General features: G+C 46.9%; 1 protein-coding gene across 1 annotated transcript in view; it reads right to left on the bottom strand.

Annotated features, from left to right (window-relative positions):
- Positions 1-18,254, bottom strand: part of LOC143934223 (transmembrane protein 26-like) — a 74,073-nt gene that overhangs the window by 38,917 nt on the left and 16,902 nt on the right. Inside the window, exon 3 of the mRNA XM_077457653.1 lies at positions 10,600-10,726. Coding sequence (XP_077313779.1) covers positions 10,600-10,726 — 127 coding nt within the window. The remainder of the gene's footprint in view (positions 1-10,599; positions 10,727-18,254) is intronic.

Raw genomic sequence — 18,254 nt, 5'->3', positions numbered from 1 at the left:
CGCTTCTTCCTGTCAAACATCTTTTTGTCATATTCTAGAGTCTTGACCATGGTTTCCTGTAAAAGTTTATTGTTTGTGAGAAAGAAATCCATTGTTTCGAAGACTGCAGGAATGGCACATATAGAACTGGGCAAGGAAGATGGGTGGAAGCCATAGTTGGCAAAAAATGGTGTCTGCCTGATGGCAGACTGCGGGGAGTTGTAAGAAGACTCAGCAATAGGCAGTAAAGAGACCCAGTCATCCTGTGAGAAGGCAGAGAAGCAACGGAGGTATTGCTCCAAAGTCTGATCAGTTCTCTCCATTTGCCCGTTCGTTTGGGGGTGATAAGCAGAAGAAAATGCCAACTCAATCTCAAGGTAACCACAGAGAGCCTTGCAAAACCTGGAGGTAAACTCGACACCTCGATCAGATACAATACTGGCTGGGACTCCATGCAGGCTCACTATTTCTTTGATAAAAATCTTTGCAGTCTCCATAGCCAAAGGTGTGCCTTTCATAGGCAGAAAGTGAGCCATTTTGGAAAATCTATCCACTATGACAAAGATGGTAGAAAAACCCTCTGCCTGTGGGAGTTCCACGATAAAATCCATCAAGATAATTTTCCAAGGTCTTTCTGGGATGGGTAAGGGCTTCAGTAGATCCCAGGCTCTCGCTTGGCTATTCTTGCTTCGGGAGCAAGTATTGTATGACTCCACAAAACTCTTGCAGTCTCTTAGCCGGTGAGGCCACCAAAATGTGCGCTGTATCAGTTCAGGCATTCTCAGAGCACCGAAATATCTGGCCAACTTATGGTCGTGGCAGAGCTCCAGTACTGATACCCTTAGGCCCTCTGGGACCACAATTTTGTGCCTTTACATCGGTTTCAGCAGACGAAGTCAACTCCACAGAGGCTTGCCTAATTCGGGATATGAGATCCCTTTGAAGTAACAGGAAGTTCCCCGAAGGGAGAATGGTGTCTGGAAGTAAGGATTTTCCAGAGTCGTTGAACATGCAGGAGAGTGCATCTGGTTTAATGTTTTTGGAGCCAGGTCTGTATGAGATGTGGAACTGAAATCTGGAGAAGAAAAGTGCCCACCTTGCCTGCCGTGGTTTCAATCTCTTGGTCGTTCTTAAGTACTCCAAGTTTTTATGGTCTGTTTAGACCAAAATGGGATGTGCAGCACCCTCAAGTAGGCAACGCCACTCCTCTAAAGTGGCCAGAAGCTCCCAATCTCCCACATCATAATTCTTCTCCACCGTTTAGAGTTTGCTAGAGAAGAAAGACACTGGGTAGAGAAGGGCCTTGGCTCCTTTCCGCTAAGATAACACAGCCCGGGGGCGTGTCCAAGATGGCCGACTGAGCGGACGCACTTGCTGAGAGCTCCGGCCGTTCATCCGCTGCAAACGACCCTTAGCCCTGCAGATACCGCTCGTGGAGCAGCCTAATCCGGTGAGCACGGTCCCGGGAGGGGATGACCAAAGGTAGGGGCAATTCCGGTTGCCGTAGGACCCCTGCATCGGCCAAATCAAAGCCGAGGCCTAACTCCGGCCTGTCTCCGGACCCGAAGCCTGCGGCCAGCATGGCGTCTCCGTCGGAAGATTCGGACCCGGCGCTCTCAGAGCAGTCGAATTTTACGGCGCTGATGCAGGCTATCACCACCTGCCAATCCACCCTGACGGGCAAGATCGAGTCGGTGCAACTCGATATAAGCCTTATCCGCAGAGATATGGATTTGTTCCGCGCCCGGCTGACTGAAGCGGAGCGGCGGGTGGGTGACTCTGAGGATGTGCTGCGAGACCACTCCGGGACACTCAGAACGCTGCAGACCAGGGTGAAGATACTGGAAACCAGGGCAGAAGATTCTGAGAACAGGAATCGAAGGAATAACCTTCGCATTGTGGGACTGCCTGAGGGGGCGGAAGGAGCAGACCCCCACACCTTCACAGAAAATCTGCTTCGCACACTCCTGCCCCAGGCACCTTTTTCAAGTTTCTTCACGGTGGAGAGGGCACATAGAATGTTTTGGGTACGGTGTTCAGGAAATTCTTTTATATGTATTATTCTTTGTCTCTATGTGCATTGCTGAGGTCAGATTTTTGCTATAGGTCTGCAGTGTTAAGGGAGGAATTTTGGGAATATCTACAGTGGTGTGAAAAAGTGTTTGCCCCCTTCCTCATTTCCTGTTCCTTTGCATGTTTGTCACACTTAAGTGTTTCGGAACATCAAACCAATTTAAACAATAGTCAAGGACAACACAAGTAAACACAAAATGCAATTTGTAAATGAAGGTGTTTATTATTAAAGGTGAAAAAAAATCCAAACCATCATGGCCCTGTGTGAAAAAGTGATTGCGCCCCTTGTTAAAACATACTATAACTGTGGTTGTCCACACCTGAGTTCAATTTCTCTAGCCACACCCAGGCCTGATTATTGCCACACCTGTTCACAATCAAGGCATCACTTAAATAGGAGCTGCTTGACACAGTAAGGTCCACCAGAAGATCCTTAAAAGCTACACATCATGCCGAGACCCAAAGAAATTCAGGAACAATTGAGAAAGAAAGTAATTGAGATCTATCAGTCTGGAAAGGGTTATAAAGCCATTTCCAAAGCTTTGGGAATCCAGCGAACCACAGTGAGAGCCATTATCCACAAATGGCGAAGACATGGAACAGTGGTGAACCTTCCCAGGAGTGGCCGCCCGCCCAAAATTACCCCAAGAGCGCAGCGACGTCTCATCCAAGAGGTCACAAAAGACCCCACAACAACGTCCAAGGAACTGCAGGCCTCACTTGCCTCAGTTAAGGTCAGCGTTCATGCCTCCACCATCAGGAAAAGACTGGGCAAAAATGGCCTGCATGGCAGAGTTCCAAGGAGAAAACCACTGCTGAGCAAAAAGAACATCAAAGCTCGTCTCAATTTCTCCACAACACATCTTGATGATCCCCAAGACTTTTGGGACAACATTCTGTGGACCGATGAGACAAAAGTGGAACTCTTTGGAAGGTGTGTGTCCAAGTATATCTGGCGTAGAAGGAACACTGCATTTCATAAAAATAACATTATACCAACAGTAAAATATGGTGGTGGTAGTGTGATGGTCTGGGGCTGTTTTGCTGCTTCATGACCTGGAAGACTTGCCGTGATAAAAGGAACTATGAATTCTGCTGTCTACCAAGAGATCCTGAAGGAGAATGTCCGACCATCTGTTCATGTACTCAAGCTGAAACGAACTTGGGTTCTGCAGCAGGACAATGATCCTAAACACACCAGCAAGTCCACCACCGAATGGCTGAAGAAAAACAAAATGAAGACTTTGGAGTGGCCTAGCCAAAGTCCTGACCTGAATCCTATTGAGATGTTGTGGTATGACCTTAAAAAGGCCGTTCATGCTCGAAAACCCTCTAATGTAACTGAATTAGGACAATTCTGCAAAGATGAGTGGGCCAAAATTCCTCCAGGACGCTGTAAAAGCCTCATTGCACGTTATCGCAAACGCTTGGTTGCAGTTGTTGCTGCTAAGGGTGGCCCAACCAGTTATTAGGTTTAGGGGGCAATCACTTTTTCTCACAGGGCCATGATGGTTTGGATTTTTTTTCACCTTTAATAATAAACACCTTCATTTACAAATTGCATTTTGTGTGTTTACTTGTGTTGTCCTTGACTATTGTTTAAATTGGTTTGATGTTCCGAAACACTTAAGTGTGACAAACATGCAAAGGAACAGGAAATGAGGAAGGGGGCAAACACTTTTTCACACCACTGTATCTACTACTGTGGGGGGTGGGGGTCTCTGGGGGGGGGGGGGGTGGGGGGGTTCGGACTTGTGGAATATCAGGTGGTCTCCTGGGTCTTGGGTGGTGGTTTCCGGGAGGCCGCGTCTTTTTCTGTGAGATGACTCTATGGCTCCTCTAACCATTCTGTCCTGGAACGTGCGAGGCCTAAACTCGAGGCTCAAACGTTCCCTGGTATTCACATTTCTCAAGCAGTACTCTCCGCAGATCTGCATACTACAGGAGACTCATCTGACGGGTGGGAAGACGCTGGCCCTCAAGAAACCCTGGGTTGGGGCATATTATCATTCTACTTACTCGGTGTATGCCAGGGGGGTCAGTGTTCTGGTGCACAGATCTCTTCAGTTTAACCTCTTAGATCTCCACTTAGATCCGGGTGGCAGGTATGTGGTGATCCATGCCATGTGTAATGGATTGGAGATGCTGGTGATGGGTGTCTATGTTCCACCGCCGGCTACCATGGAGCTCCTCAACAAGTTGACCCCTATCATGGCATTGTACCCAGGTGCTGCTATATTGTTGGCAGGTGACCTTAATATGACCCCGTACCCCTCTCTGGATAGATTTCGGGGTGGGGCGGGTCAGAGCTCCCCGCTTATGACCTGGATGGATCTCTACGGGCTCACTGATATCTGGCGGTGGAAGCATCCTACTGATAAACAATACACGTGTCATTCTGCCACTTATGCTTCTTTTTCAAGGATTGACCTGCTGTTGGCAGACGCTTTGCTACTGCCCCGCACGGTCAATGTGGAAATCTTACCTAGGGGTATATCAGATCACGCTCCCATGCTGCTGCGGCTTGAGGTGGGCCCTACTCTGGGACCAGCCATGTGGCGACTTTCTGGTTATTGGGTGACGGACGAGCGGGTTGCCCCGGAGGTGGAGGGGGAGTTGGGAGCTTACTGGGGGGTAAATGCCGGCACCGCGACGTCCTCGGTGCTATGGGACGCTTTTAAGGCCTACGCCAGAGGTCAATATCAGTCTGCCATTTCCAAGGCCCGGAAGCATTCTAGGTTGGCACTGGCGGAGGCGGAGAAGAAGGCGCAGGAGCTTGAGAGAGCTTACACGCTGGGGGGTGGCGGAGCCTCCTATACTGCCTTGCAGTCGGTACACAGAGAGATCGCTTTGCTCAGGACAGAGGGTAGTAGAAAGATCTTGTTGGCCCAATCACAACGCATTTTTGAACAGGGGGAAAAAACGGGTAGACTCTTGGCCTGGTTGGCTAGGGAGAGGGCTTCTGTGGCGCATATCGCCAGGATCAGAGGGGAACACAATGAGGTGATCTCAGACCCTTCTCAAATTAACGCTCGATTTGTACAATATTACAAGGCCCTTTATGCTCCTAGGGAGGTTTTTACTCTGGCAGCCCTTGGTCACTTTTTAGACCGGGTGGACTTTCCGCAGCTCTCTGATGGTGACCGTACCCGCCTGGAGGCCCCGATCTCTCTTGAAGAGGTTCAGGCGGCTATTGCCTCCCTCAAGGGTTCGAAAACTCCGGGCCCAGATGGCCTACCGGCAGAGTTTTATAAAATGCACGCTGACACACTTGCGCCGCGCTTTCACGCCCTACTCCGTACTATGCTAGCAGAGGGGAGTCTGCCGCCCACTATGTCCGAGGCGGTGATAGTCGTTATCCCTAAACCAAATAAGGACCCTGAGTATTGCACCTCCTATCGCCCAATTTCTCTGCTTAATGTTGACGCAAAAATAGTGACAAAGATTTTGGCAAATCGGCTTAACTCCGTTATCTTGACCCTGGTTCATGGTGATCAAACGGGCTTTATGCCGGGCAAGGGCACTGACATTAACATTAGACGCCTCTATACCCACATTTCTAGGGCTAAGGTGGGTCAGGGACAAGGAGTAGTGGCGTCGCTCGACGCGGAAAAAGCGTTCGACTCTGTTGAATGGCAATTTCTCTGGGGAGTTTTAGAGCGCTTTCACTTTGGCCCCAAATTTATCTCCTGGATTCGGCTGCTTTATAACCACCCCGTGGCCAGGATTCGCACCAATGGTGCGGTGTCAGAGGAGTTTGCGTTGGGTAGAGGCACGAGGCAGGGGTGCCCTCTGTCCCCTGGCCTCTTTGCGCTGGCAGTAGAGCCCCTGGCCATACTTTTAAGGGCGTCGGAGGAGTTTGTGGGGCTGCGGGTGGGCCCCCTTAGCGAGAAAATTTCGCTTTATGCGGACGACGCGCTGCTTTACCTACCTGATGCATCTGCCTCCTTACAGAGGGCCCTGTGTATCATGGAGGAATTTGCTTCCTTCTCGGGAGTTAGGATTAACTGGGATAAATCCTTGTTGTTCTCACTCTCTCAAGACCCCCGCGATGAAGTCACGCCAACGCCACTGAAATTTGTGCAGGGGTTCCGTTACTTGGGAATTCTAGTGAGAGGAGATCCCAAGCAATACCTAGTTGACAACGTGTACCCTATCTTGGACGACCTGGCTGTCAGGTGCCAAGTGTGGAAATCTTTGCCCTTATCACCGGTGGGTAGAATCAACCTCTTGAAGATGACCTTTTTGCCAAAGTTTTTGTATGTCTTTCGAAACACCCCTACCCCGATCCCGAATTCCTTCTTCCTCAGGGCGGATCGGGTGATCAACACGTTTATTTGGGCTGGAGCGGTGCCCAGGGTGGGGAGGCGGGCCCTTCAGCTGCCTCTTTCGGCTGGGGGACTGGCCTTGCCATGCCTGAAACAATACTACTGGGCGGTGGTGCTGGTGACAGTGAGGTGGTGGTTTGTGCAATCGAGGTCCAATCCGTCGGTTAACCTAGAGGCGGCCATTCTGGGGTCCTATGCTGCGCTTAGTAATTTGGTATTTAGGGGCCCTAAAGCTCACCCTACGGTCACGTCGAATATGGCGACGACGGTGCGTGTGTGGATGCAGGTGTCGAGGAAACTTAACGATCCTCTGGAGGTCTCACCCCATACGCCGTTGTGGGGCAACCCGCAGCTGCGCCATTTCAACTCTATCCCGGATCCTGCCCTGTGGGCCAAATATGGCATCACAACCATACAGCAGATTATGCCTAGGGGGGTCCTCCTAAATTTTGATACCCTTAAGAGGGATTTCGGGTTGCCGAATAAGATGTTTTTTCGATACCTGCAGCTGCGCCATGCGGCGCGGGCCCAATTCCCTGCCCCAATCTCGGTCTGCTCGCACCAGATTGAAAAGTTCCTCATCTCCAAATATGCTGATCGTGTCCTCTCCTCCTTGTACCTCCGGCTCTCCGCTTCGGAACCCGTAGCAGAGTCTGCGCTTTTTCGCAAATGGAGGTCTGATCTTCCATCACTGAATGAGGAGGACTGGCAGGAAGGCATCCAGAATTATATCCCCCGGATGATCTCTGCGCGCGATAGATTCATTCAGCTGAAGTTTCTACATAGGGCTTACTACACTCCACAGAGACTTTTGAGAATATACCCACTAAGCTCCGATAGATGTCCGAAATGTGGTGTGGAGGTTGGGACATTTATGCATGTAGTGTGGGAATGTTCAGTTATTCAGACCTTCTGGAGGGAGGTGGTGGGGGTTCTGAATTCGGTGGGGGGCCTCTCGGTGGGGATGGACCCTGTGGTCCTGCTGTTGGGGGTGTGTGATGGAGTGGTGGTGGGTACGCATAGACAACTGTTTGTATTTTATGCGGCATTTTATGCCAGGAAGACTATTCTTCTTAACTGGAAGAAGGCGGACCCCCCTGGGATTTCTCAATGGAAAGGGTTGATTGACTCCGCTCTTCCACTATATAAGTTGACTTACATGAGTCGGAAGTGCCCGTCTAAATTTGACAAGATTTGGGGATCTTGGGTGGGAGTGTAGATGGGTCAACCGTGGGATGGGTGGTTGTAGGATCTGGGATGTTCTCTTGTATTTACTTGATCACTACTGAATGCTACGAGTGAAATGCAGAATGGATGTGGTTTGTCTATTCCTATGAGCTGTATCTGGAGGCTTGGCCTCTGAATTCTTTCCCCCCCCCCCCCCCCCATTTCTTCCTCTCCTTCCTTTTTCCTTTTACCATGTTTCCTCCCCTCTACCTTTTGACCCTTATCAGCTGATCTGTAAGTTTGATTAACTGACTGGATACTGAACACTGTGTTATGTTGTGTTGTACGATGCACTGTTGTATTGTACTAATGTTTGTTTAATTCATTTAATGGTGATAAATAAAAACTTACCTGTTAAAAAAAAAAAGATAACACAGCCCCTACTGCGATTTCTGAAGCATCGACTTTGAGGACAAATGGTAAGGCAATGTCCGGGTGTTTCAAAATGGAGGCAGAGGTGAATAACGCCTTAAGTTTTTTGAAGGTGGATTGAGCCTTGGAAGACCAAAAGAATCGGATTCCTTGCTTAGTCAGCTTGGTAATGGGAGCGATTATCGCAGAAAATCCCCTGATGAACTTCCGATAAAAATTGGAAAAGCCAATAAAGCACTGTACCACTTTTTATCTGTGGGTCTAGGCCAGAAACCTTTTGAGGATCCATTTGATGCCTTTGACAGAAATAATTAGACCTAAGAACTGGATGTATTGAAGTTCAAATTCGCACTTCTCTGGCTTAGCATAAAGTCATTGCTGCCTGAGCCGGGTTAGAATATTTCGGATGGTGGCCTTCTCGGGTCGAGAAGTAGTTTATGCGATGGCCAACGTGAGGATGTGATGTTCCTTACGGAGGGAGGGGCCTGACCGCGCTACAGAGGAGAGTGCACAAGGTGAACCAGGAAGAGCCGAGGGAGACCTGCAGTGTGAGATACTGAGGTGTCTCGGCTGATGATGGCCCAGAACCTACCCAGTACTCGGGAACCAGCAGCGTGTGTCAGGAAATGTTCCATCCGCTGATAATATCTGTCTTTTGGCATGCAGTACTGAGGTCCACCAGCAAGTGTCTCCTGTCAGGAGAGCTTTTCCCTGCTGATGTTATATCCTCTTTGGGCTGCAGTACTGGCGTCCACCAGCGGATGGATCCTGGCAGTATGGAGCAGGCAGCACCTCCTGCAATCAGGTGTCACTTGAGGCCAATCACATGCCTATAAATAGCTGGCAAGCACTCATATGTTTGCCTTGGTATTGTCCTTGTGCCCTGACCTGCTGCTTGTGAGCCTAAGCTTGAGCCTGAGCCTGAGCCTGAGCCTGATTCTGAACCTGTTCCTGCGCCCTGAACCTGTGACCCGTGTTTCTGATCCTGTTTCCCTGTCCTGGTCCCTACCATGTCCCACCTGTTACCATCATCCCTGTCCTGCAGTCTGATCCGTCCATCCTCTCCCTGTCCTGTGTTCCTTACCCCATCTGCTGATCTCCCCATGTATGACCTTGGCCTGGCTTTTGTCTCTGATTCTGGACTGCCCTTGTTTATCTACTGATCCTCTGTGTATGACCCTGGCGTGCCTATCCTTTACGATCCTGGTATTTCCCATTTATTGTACATATCTGTCTGTTATTGTTTGGGGGTCTCTGTTGGTTGGTTTATTGCACTGTGTGGTTGTATTTATATTATTCACTTTCCTTAATAAATCATTATATTTCACTTGTACACGTTTGGCTTTCCTCTGTTGCAGGCCACACAGTTCTGGTCTTATCTGATACGTGACAACGTGACAGGCGGGAGACTGGTGAATGGCCGACCACTGGAAGAGTGAGACACGTCTCTTCCCCTCGCTCACCCGCCGCGCCCCCCCCCCCCCCCCCACTAGTACCTGTGGATGGATGACTTGAAACGAGCAGTGGTTGGCAAGAAGCCATGTAGAGGACTCCTAGGGCGTCCAGGAAGAGGAAGAGAGATGAGGTGACTGGCTGAGCCTTTCTGACAGAGGTGAAGCAGGGAATAGCAGGACGAATAGGAAGCAGCAGAAAAAGAGGTATTATTGTATTCCAACCTGTTCCTAAACCGCAATAGAGTCAGCGTTTCCATACACCTGCTTGCCTACATTCCGGCTTAACTGCACATTAATCAGCTGTTGCCCTGAGCTAACGAATTAACCACACACCCGGGACTGTTACCTTTTGACACCCCTTAGAACTGTGTCTGGTGCTATTGTCAATCCAATCTACTTCTGGACTGAATCAGAGCCAGCTCATGCATAAGCCTGCGAGTCTATATCTTCGCCCAGCTGCATTTCTCCCACACTGAACCGCATCAAGTCCGCTACTGTATATACCTGCTGGCCTGCACCCCCGCTCCATTGTATATTTACTAGTAGATACCCTGAACAATTGAGCTAATTACATGGCCAGAATGGTTACTTTTACTACCTTTTTAGTCCTGAAGCGGGGAGCTATTGCATTTTGATCAATGGTTTAACTGTAATACGGCTTGCTCATGCATTCTTGGCTAACTGTTAGCTGAGTCCTGAGTGATTGAGTCTACCATATACCTGGGACTATGTCCTTAGCCATTCTTCTAGTGAAAAGTGTGGAGTCGTTGCTATTCATTCTGTTCTGGAACTGTATCTGATCCCTTCTAGAGCGGCCAGCACTGCGTCCATTATGGGAACTTCTCTGACAATTTTGCTTAGTTAGACACTGCTACTACAGTGATTGCCACTAGCTTCCAGGTCCCATACCAAGCAGTTGCCCCGCTGCTTAGTGAACACAGGAGATAGAAAGGCAATGTGTCGACATTAAAACCTCCACCCTGTCTATTTGGAGAATATCGCCCCACAATAATTGAATTCCCTGTTTTACTGTTTTCATTTGTTTAAGAGCAAATTTTTACTCTGTAAGCATTATCTAATATGTTGGAACACTATAACCGCAGACAATATAAAAAGATGTTGCAGATCTGCCTTTACAAAAGTCCAAAAAAATGTGTTTTACCTACCTCTGTTACCTGCACAATGCTTGTTGTGGAATTGCTCATCAAGGTTCGTGCTTCAAGACATTCAAGTTCCAACAAGAATATGGAGGGTATGACAGATGCCAGGTACAAAAATACCGTAGGACTAAACCTAATTAAGATAAGGATTAAAAAGATAACAATTTTGAATCTAGTGAAAACAAACATAGTACTGGAACACACAAAATATATATATATATATATATATATATATATATATATATATATATATATACAGTGCCCAGCATAAATGAGTACACCCCTTTTGAAAAGAAAGATTTTAATCAATATCTCAATGAATACAAAAACAATTTCCAAAATTTGGGCAAAACTGAGTTTTACATGAAAATAGTTGTATATATGGAGTTTATTCCTCTTGGGGATTTTAAAGGGAAAAGACAACACTCTGTTATGCTAAATTGTTCATGATTTATTTGAAAGGTAGAAGGTAAGGTACGTAGGTCCAATGAATAAATGAATAAAGTTGCGCTACGGACTGATTCTGTGAATGTTACAAAGAATAAGGAAAAAATTCTTAGGGATTCTTAGAGGGTTAAAGCTGCCTATGTCTAGATCCTCCTCCTTTAAGGAGGAGGTAAAGGATAGAAAATTAAAATTAAGCTTTGGCGCTAGAACCCTGTGTTTGTGCAAACACAGGGTTCTAGCGCCAAAGCTTAATTTTAATTTTCTACGTAGGTCCAATGACCTACATATGCGTGCAAAAACAACGTGAACAACAGGTGCACATGTAAAAGATATAGGATGCAAAAAACATGAACATGAATCACAGATACAGGTGTGTATTCCAACGCATTTCGAGTTTTGATTCTTATTCAGCGAATACGGATCAACATATATGTACATATCTATAAAGAAAAAGCAATATAAGCAATATAAGAAAAATATAGCAATACATTTGCAGAGGTGACCACAAATATTAACCATAGGGGTGACAACATCTCATATATAAATTAAACCATATATACTGACCCTGTGGTGTATCATGATACACCACAGGGTCAGTATATATGGTTTAACCACTTTCAGACCGGACCATTTTGCTGGTCAAAGACCAGACCACTTTTTGCGATTCGGCACTGCGTCGCTTTAACTGACAATTGCGCGGTCGTGCGACGTGACTCCCAAACAAAATTTACGTCCTTTTTTTCCCACAAATAGAGCTTTCTTTTGGTGGTATTTGATCACCCCTGCGGTTTTTATTTTTTGCGCTATAAACAAAAATAGAGCGTCAATTTTGAAAAAAACGCATTCTTTTTTACTTGTTATAATAAATATCCCCCAAAAATATATAAAAAAACATTTTTTTCCCTCAGTTTAGGCCGATACGTATTCTTCTACATATTTTTGGTAAAAAAAATCGCAATAAGCGATTATTGATTGGTATGCACAAAAGTTATAGCGTTTACAAAATAGGGTTAGTTTTATAGCATTTTTATTAATAATTTTTTATTATTTTTTTTTTTACTAGTAATGGCGGCGATCAGCGATTTTTATTGTGACTGCGACATTGTGGGGGACCCATCGGACATTTTTGGGACCATTGTCATTTATACAGTAATCACTGCTATATAAATGCAGTGATTCCTGTGTAAATGACACTGGCAGTGAAGGGGTTAACCAGTGGGTGGCAGTGTAGGAGTTAAGTGTTCCTAGGGGTGTGTTACTAACTGTGGGGGGGTTGGGCTTTCATTTAGTGAACACTGATCTCTGCCCCAATCACATGGAGCAGAGATCAGCGTCACTAGTTGCTAGGCAGAATGGAGAAATGTTGTTTACAACGGCATTTCTTCATTCGGCCGCTCCGTGAGACGATCGCGGGGATGCCCGCGGCGATCGAGTCCGCGGGTCCCGCGACCGGACTCACGGAGGTCCCGACCAGCGCGGCCGATGGCAGGGCGGCAAATTTAAAGGGACGTACATGTACGCCCATTTGCCTGCCCGTGCCATTCTGTCGACGTACATCGTTGTGCGCTGGTCGGCAAGTGGTTAATTTTTATATGTTAGATGTTTTCACTCCTACGCATCGTAATCTGTGAATCATGTTCATGTTTTTTGCATCCTATATCTTTTACATGTGCACCTGTTGTTCACGTTGTTTTTGCACACATATATAGGTCATTGAACCTATGTACCTTACGTTTTACCTTTCAAATAAATCTTGAACAATATATTTTTGGGATGTGGGTTAAACCTACTCCAGACCAATTCCCCTAATTACATGAAAATAAGATTAATAATATAACTTAGATTACAAAATCTTTAGTTTTACTCAAATTAGTTGATGCAAAAATGAATACACCCCACAACAAAAACTACTACATCTAGTATTTTATTCAGCGTCCATGTTTTGTAAGGACAGCACTTTGTCTTCTAGGCATGGAATGAACAAGTTGTTAACATATTGCAAAATATATCTTTTTCCGTTCTTCAAGAACGGCCCCTTTTAGAGCCTGGATGCTGGATGGAGAGTGATGCTCAACTTGTCTCATCATAAGTGTTGGCTTGAGTTCAGATCAGAAGACATACTTGGCCACTGAATCACTTTCACTTCGTTCTTCTTCAGAAATGCAACAGTGGCCTTAGATGTGTGTTTTGGATCATTGTCATGTTGAAAAATTGCATGACGACCAAGGGCACGGAGTGATGGTAGCATCTTCTCTTTCAATATAGAGCAATAAATAATGTGCAAAAGGAAACAAACAGTATCTATAAATGAGAGCCACACATTATAAAGCAAAAAGCTCAAACAATGAATAAATTGATTCATTAATTAACCATGCTCAAATAAAGTGCATGTGCAGCATAAAAAAAAAAATCAATATTATAATGAGTGAATAAAGGGCTATAAAGTTCCAAACAAAAAAAAGGACAAAAAATCTCAGTGAAAATTAAAAGTGAAGTCCCATAAACACTTTGTGTTATCCAAAACACTTCTGTGATCCTAAACACCCGTGACTCACATTTGCATCCTACTAAACAGAGCGTGTAGACCCCCATTACAGGTAGTCAAAGACAGCATGTTTGAATATATCCTCTGAAAAGAAGAACTGCCTGGGGCAAGTACCAATAGTGTTGCTCCTAAGTTTCTGGGCGCTTGTATTGGCTCAAAAAGAAGCCTCTCATAGTGTAGTACATCCAAAAGTTTTATTAAAGCACACTATCAGCGTGTGAAGGTATAAAACATATACAAACTGTAGATGCCATATCTGCACTCTACCTGCGTTCCAAGAAAACGGAAGTGACGTGTTACGCTGGATCTCACCCAACGCGTTTTATCAGTGTGCGTCTGACGTCATCTGGAATTTTGTTGTCTAAAATTTAGCTTTGCTCCTAAGACTTTCACTGGAGTGTATTTATTTTTGCAACATGGTCTTGAACAAATTTGTTAGGAAAATTACTTTTTTGTGTGTGCAAATCTTGCCCCCATCATGTACAAATCTGCCCCTCACCGTCAAGAACAAGCCTCGTGTCACGTACCTAATGGTTTTGAGCACAAATTGCAGAGGAGGGCCTCCCTTAGGGCTCCCACTACCAGTTCCCTGGTAAGGTAACAGGAGACACAGGAGTAAGGAGGGGCACGGGTGCCTCGCAGGATCAACAGACCGGAAAGGGATGAACAGACTGGGTCAGCTCCGCAGACAGGAACAGCTTGGCCGACAGGATCAACTCAGCAGACTGGATAAGCTCAGCAACCTGGATCAGCTCAGCAAACTGGATCAGCTTAGCAGCCTAGAACAGCTTGGCAGGTAGGATCAGCTCAGCAAACTGGATCAGATTAACAGATAGGATCAGCTCAGCAAACTGGATCAGCTTAGCAGACTGGAAAAGCTTGTGAGGTAGGATCAGCTCAGCAAACTGGATTAGCTTAGCAGATAGGATCAGCTCAGCAAACTGGATCAGCTTAGCAGATAGGATCATCAAACAGGCCGGGTCAGGTGTCAGACTGGAAGCGAGGTACAAGGGAGCAGGCAGGAGAGTAGTCACAGACAGGCCAAGGTCAGGTATCGGGCTGGCAGCAAGGTACAAGGGAGCAGGCAGGAGAGTAGTCACAGACAGGCCGGGGTCGGGTGCAGGCAGATAACAGGTAGATCACAGACAAGCTGGGTCTAAATCACAGGTAAGTACTTCATATCAGGTTCTTGGGCACACAGCGCTGTAGAGCAGACAGCGAGGACCGTCTGTGACAGACAGGCTTAAATAGCCTGTCTGGCGCCAACAGGGGCTCGCACACGCGTTCAATGGGTGCGAGACAGAGGGCCTGGGGTGCAGATTTCTGGCAGGATCTCCATGACATTGCCAGCCTCCGGATGCCCATTGGGCAAATTTCTTGGGATGGGCCCTCTTGAAAGATTGAATCAGACTCTTAGCATGGATGTTGTTCTCGGGCTCCCAAGGATTTTCTTCGGGACCATACCCCTTCCATTTAATTAAGAACTGGTTATGGTTTCTTCTTCTTCTGAAGTTTAGGATAGCTACGACTTCAAATTCTTCCTCACCGTCTACTAAGACCGGATCAGGAGGAGTGGTACTTCGGTTAAGAAATGGGTTGGGAACGGAAGGTTTCAACAGGGACTCATGGAATACCGGGTGGACCTCTAATGAGTCTGGGAGTTCCAATTCGAAGGCTACTTCATTAATCTTCCTTCTAACTGGGAAAGGTCCTAAGAACTTGGGACCCAGTTTCCTTGAAGGGCACGCCATCTTCAAGTTCACCGTGGATAACCACAGCAAATCACCGGGTACTAGTACCAATTCCCCTAGTCTCTTCTTGTCGAAGGTTGTCTTGTTGTGCTCTTGAGTTCTAGTCATGGTTTCTTGCAGAAGTTGGTTATTGGTTGAGAAGAAATCCATCTTTTCCTGAACCGCTGGCACTGTGCATTTGGGAAGGGAGTTGGGTAGAAACAAAGGGTGGAAGCCGTAATTGGCGAAAAGGGCGTCTGCTTGGTGGCGGAGTGGATAGAATTGTTGTAGGCGAATTCGGATACTGGAAGCAGGGAGATCCAATCATCCTGTGCAAAAGAGGAGAAACAGCGTAGGTATTGTTCAAGGGTTTGGTTCGTCCTCTCAGTTTGCCCATTGGACTGAGGGTGGTAGGCAAATGAAAAAGACAATTCAATATCCAAAGCCTTGCAGAGGGACTTCCAGAATCGAGAGGTGAACTGCACCCCTCGATCTGAAACTATATTACCCCATGGAGCCTGATGATTTCCTTTATGAATACCTGTGCCGTTTCAGAGGCTGAGGGGGTGCCCTTCGTGGGGATGAAGTGTGCCATCCAAGACAGATGATCAACTACCACAAAGATAGTGGTATGATCCTCTGCCGGGGCAGTTCAATGATGAAATCCAGAGACAGCATTCTCCATGGCCTGTCCGGAACAGGCAGGGGTTTGAGTAGGCCCCACAGTAGGTCCTACAGCTCTTACTCCTGATGCACGTAGTGCAGGTATCCACAAACTTCTTACAGTCCTCCCGCAACTGAGGCCACCAAAAGGTACGTTGTACCAAGTCGGTGGTTTTGGTGATGCCAAAGTGCCCGGCGAGTGCTTTGTAGAGCTCTAAAACGGTTACCTGAAGGCCCTCTGGAATGTAGATCTTGTCTTTGTGCCACAGTAACTGTCTCTGGCTTGTAGTTCTGGTTCGGGAGAAAGTATTTGCCCCACGGAGGCTTGTCTGAGTCGGGAAAGAAGGTCTTCCTGAAGCAGAAGGAAATTCCCAGGAGCGAGAATGGTATCTGGAGGAGAAATTTCTTGGGACTTGTGGAACATCCGTGACAAGGCATCTGGCTTTACATTCTTAGAACCTGAGCGATAAGTTACATGGAAGGTGAACCGGGAGAAAAAGAGCACCCACTTGGCTTGTCTCGGCTTCAGTCTTTTTTGTGGATCTCAAATACTCCAGGTTCTTGTGGTCAGTGAATATTAAGATCGGGTGAGAAGCTCCTTCCAGTAAATAGCGCCATTCTTTCAATGCAGATTTAATTGCTAACAATTCCCAATCTCCTACGTCGTAGTTCTTCTCGGCTGCTGATAGCTTGCGTGAGAAGAAAGCTACGGGATGGAGCAGGGCCCTGGCTCCTTGTCTTTGGGACAATATTGCCCCTACGGCAATTTCAGATGCATCCACTTCTAGAACAAATGGCAGGGAAAAATCTGGATGTCTTAAGACAGGAGCAGCGGTGAAGAGTCCCTTGTGGATTTCAAAAGCTTCTTGGGCTTTAGGGGTCCAACGGAAACGGGTCCCTTGTTTTGTTAGCTGCGTGATTGGTGCAACAATAGCCAAGAACCCTTTTATGAATTTGCGATAAAAGTTGGCAAACCCGATGAAACGTTGGATTCCTTTCCTGTCCGCAGGAATTGGCCAATCCAGAAACAAAGCAATCTTCTGGGGGTCCATCTTTATACCTTTGCTGGAAATGATCAAGCCCAAGAATGGTATACTTTCCTGCTCAAATTGGCACTTGTCGGCTTTTGCATATAGACCGTGTTGTCGGAGCTGGTCCAACACACTCTTGACATGCCAGTGATGGGATTCGAGGGAAGAAGAAAAGATGAAAATGTAATCTAAATAAACAAAACAGCAAATAAGTCCGGAAAGTCCCGGAGCACATCGTTGATAAAGTATTGGAAGGTAGCAGGGGCATTACACAACCCGAAGGGCATCACCAAGTACTCGAAGTGTCCAAATCGGGTACGAAAAGCGGTGTTCCACTCGTCTCCATCCTTGATACGGACCAGATTGTAGGCCCTGCGGAGATCGAGTTTAGTGAAAATGATAGCGGTCCCCAGTCTTTGAAATAATTCCGGAACTAAAGGAAGAGGGTAACGGTCCTTTTAGTAATGTTATTCAATTCACCGTAGTCCACGCAGGGTCGGAGGGTGTGGTCTTTCTTCTCGACAAAGAAAATACCCGCACCTACTGGGGATGTGGACGGGCGAATTAACCCTTTCTTCAGGTTTTCATCAATATATTCTTTTAGCTTCCCTTGCTCTACCTCTGTCAGGGGAAAAATCCTTCCAAACGGGATTTCGGCTCCAGGGAGCAGTTCAGTGGGGCAGTCATAGGCTCGGTGGGGTGGAAGCACCTCTGCCTTTTGTTTACTGAACACGTCGAGGAACTCATGATAAGCTTCAGGAATGGCCTGACGTAATTCGACTTCCGAGTCTAGACATAACAAGGTGGATGGTCTCAGAGGGTCGGGAGAACCACAGAACTTCTGGCAGTAAGGTGAAAAGAAAGTAATTTCCCCCGTGGCCCAGTTTATGGCAGGATTGTGGCCCTGCAGCCATGGCATACCGAGTACTATGGGAAAGAGTGGAGAGGAAATGATGTCCATACAAAAGAATTCTCGGTGAGAACCAGAGATAACAGCAAGGTGTGGCTGGAGGGAAGATAAATATTTGGGAGGATCTGATCGGAACTCTCTTCCCCTGGGGTTATTCCTTTGGGAAGAGGAGCATGTGTGCTGTGTTCCTACTAGGCCTCAGCATGTGCCATATGCGGTGGGCTCTAAGATGCTACCTGTAGAAATGGTGATTGAGAAAGAAAACCTTCACCAAAGAGTGTTGCAGAGGAGCTGTTTTGGAGCTGAAGCCTGGACCATGTTAATAGGACCTGTCA

This window comes from Lithobates pipiens, unplaced genomic scaffold, assembly GCF_037356315.1.
Source record: "Lithobates pipiens isolate NorthernLeopardFrog02 unplaced genomic scaffold, aLitPip1_a1.2 Scaffold_27, whole genome shotgun sequence".
In the NCBI taxonomy this organism is placed as follows: Eukaryota; Metazoa; Chordata; class Amphibia; order Anura; family Ranidae; genus Lithobates; species Lithobates pipiens.
The sequence above is the reverse complement of the archived record's forward strand: the minus strand, read 5'-3'. Positions and strand labels throughout refer to the sequence as shown.